Source organism: Panicum virgatum, chromosome 8K (assembly GCF_016808335.1).
Source record: "Panicum virgatum strain AP13 chromosome 8K, P.virgatum_v5, whole genome shotgun sequence".
NCBI classification, from domain to species: domain Eukaryota; kingdom Viridiplantae; phylum Streptophyta; class Magnoliopsida; order Poales; family Poaceae; genus Panicum; species Panicum virgatum.
The window spans coordinates 49,665,761-49,668,858 of NC_053143.1; the positions used below are offsets into that span (position 1 = coordinate 49,665,761).

Here is a 3,098-nt window from a genome sequence, read left to right on the forward strand (position 1 = left end):
CGTAGCAGTCCATCATGTAGCAGTAACTACACACTTCACTTTTTTCACAGAAACTACACACTTTAACTACACACTTCCACTTCGACGATAATACATCAAAATTTAGTTTAGGAGGCGAGGTTATCCTCTAAACACCATGTGCAAGTGATCGCGGCCCTTCATCGAGCAACCCACTTTAACTGACGACCGTCAAGTCGTGTCTTTTTCTGCAGACTACTGGCCTGGGCGGAATTTCTGCTCCTGCTTCAAAGGCGGTTGCTTCGGATGTTGGGCAAGCTTCTGCTTCAGTGCTTCCTTGAATGCATCGCAGTCGCAGCCATCGCTAGGGGAACCCTTAAGCACTACCTGGTTGAGAGAAATGAGATGCTCTAGTCCAGTAAAGTCCAACGACAATCCGTAACTGCAGTCAACCTTCAGCTGCTCAAGCTTTATCATCTGGTCAAGGAAGCTCACATGTATACTGGAGCGGCAAGCAATCTCAAGGGTATTCAGTTCATCAAAAAAGGCAGGTGCTGTAGAGCTCACCCTGGTAGAGCTACCATCCACCTTGGCACAAAACTTGATCTCACCACTATTATCATTATCTGTGACGACAAAACGAAGGCGTAGGGTATGCAGCCTTTTTAGCTTCCCGAGCTCCTGTATGTCCTCCATTGTAAACAAGGTTGTCATTTGTAAAGTCAACTTGGTGAGATTGTCCAGTCTCCCGATGTGCTTTGGCAACTTTGCTACATGCCCATAGAGCTTAAGGCGCTGTAGTTTCTCCGGAAGCTCGAGGAATTGCAGGAGGTGTTTGTCACTGCCTTTCGTGAGCCCCATTGACAAGGATGTCAAATTGGTGAGAGCGTGCCAGCTGATGTTAAACAAACCCCAGCTATTGTTGCCATTGATGCCAGACACTATGAGCTTGCGCAATTGGGTAAGGTAACTGAGCTCTCTCAGAATGGACTCTCCACCTGCAATATTGGCATATACAACACCCAATGTGTGCAAGTTCGTCAGCCTCCCGATCCCCTTAGGAGCCTTGATACCATGGCAAGTAGGAGATCCACGTCTGCTTGACTTGGGGGAATAGGATAACAGAGTGTGAAGTATCCTGGTCCTCCTTGGCCTGTATGGCTCCTCATTCATCTCCTCGGGACCGGGTGTGGTCTCACCAGCACGAATATACTGCAGCTTCCGTAGATTGATAATACTTTTTGGTAGTGTGATTATTTTGGTGTATCTGATATCAAGAGTCTGGAGCTGCCTAAGCTCACCCATGGAATCCGGCAGCTGAGAGATTGGTGTGCATCTTCTTAGTGACAAGAACTTGAGGCGAGGTATCATATCCCCGATTTGATCAAGGTCACCATTTTTTATATTTGGTGTACCTTCCAGATCAAGCACCCGAAGCACCCTCATCTTTTCGGAGATGAAGAATGGCTTCCAGTTTTCAAACACAGTCAAAGAACGCAACCTGGAGAAGTCCATGCTGTTGAACATAAATTCGTCTCCTCCCCAGCACTTCCTAATGGCCAGGTGCTGGCCAACACGTCCAGTGGTTAGGCTGCACTTCCCTTCCAATACAGAGACCTCCAGAGGAAGGAGAACTTTCTCTTCTGTTTGCCACGAGATGATGTACTCGAGGATCAAGCAATTCACCTGCCACGAGACCTTTCTGATGACATCGGTCTCAGTAATTGGTTGTTGTGCTTGCTGTATCATTCCAAGCTCAGCAATCTTGTTAAAGAGCTTCTCTGCATCGTTCTCCAAGCTACAGCTACCAATGCCCTTGGAGTATCCTTCTGCTATCCACCGCCTCACCAAATGCCTTTTACGGATCATTTTGTTTTCAGGGAAAATTGAGAGGTAGAAGATACATTTCTTGAGTAAATGAGGACAAGCATCAAAGCTCGAACTAATAGAAGTGAATATGCTCAGGAAGCTATCACACTTTGCCATGGTCACTTCATGCTTAAAGTTGTCATTAAGGCGTTTCCGCTCCCGTTCTTGTGTTTCTCTTGGTCGGTTAGCCAAGGGGCCCAAGTAGCTAGCCAAAGCGATTATTCGTTTGGGAACTCCATCGCATTTGGATAATAGAGGTTTGGCTTGCTCGATCATATTCTCATTCAGAGAGCTTCCAAATGGAAATACCTATTGTCAAAACAATTCAAAACGAAAAATAGTCACTACTTTGCTAACTATCCGACAAATTAGTCATGTTTAAACTTGATGGTCCTCGCCAAGAATGTTAAAGATCAAATTTTCTCTATGGCACTACAATACTACATCAAGTTTAGAATAGAAAAAAAAATACTTTTGGAAGACAAGTAGTTTGAAAATGACCCCATATGCTTGACTGCCTGTTCATCCATAATATAGTATATATAGCATAAACATGCATAAGTTGACTGTCTGTTCGTAGATAGATTAACCAGAATAAATTGGTGGGTGGCAGGCATGATTTACTTTCTAAGGTGTCTATGTTTAACTATCAGAACAAAGGTATGCATTTGAATAAAGTCTACACAGGAATGAACATTTTTGGCCCAATTAATGTATAAGGCTTTAGTGAACCCCATGAGTTGCATGTGAACAAAGAAATATGAAAATTAATGCTGGCTTTGAAATTAAAATTTCTTTGCTACTTATAAAGAGGAACAATTTTAACTTAATATAATATAACAACAAACAAGAGTCCATACTAATGGAATGTGCCACATATGGTTTTTAAAACGTGTCTGCACTAAACACATTGTAGATGGTTTTTTATGGGCCAACCTCCTAAACTGAACTCGATATGGCAAAAATCCGTCAATGATAATACATATTACATATATTAAAAAAGATCATTATACACCACAAACAGGTTCTTATGTGAGAACTGTACAAAATGTGTATAGTCATCAATAATTTCTTTCTTTAAAAAACTTTTATTCAAAAACTGTTTTAGATGTATATAGACATTAACAACTTTTTCAAAGAAATTGTTCATATTATAGTCATTGCTGACAGTTCTTAGACAATTCTTGCAATTAAGGACATACATTAATTTGTCTGTCTTTTACCTTTTGAACTAAGTTGAGTTTGGAATTGAGAGATTTGGTGTGAGTATA

At 41.7% G+C, this 3,098-nt stretch overlaps 1 protein-coding gene across 1 annotated transcript; it reads right to left on the reverse strand.

Annotated features, from left to right (window-relative positions):
* Nucleotides 1-213: 213 nt before the first annotated feature.
* On the reverse strand, nt 214-1,944 carry LOC120645889 (disease resistance protein Pik-2-like). Its single transcript, XM_039922607.1, has one exon. It carries the CDS (start codon nt 1,942-1,944, stop codon nt 214-216), a length of 1,731 nt encoding a protein of 576 aa, XP_039778541.1.
* Nucleotides 1,945-3,098: the final 1,154 nt, after the last annotated feature.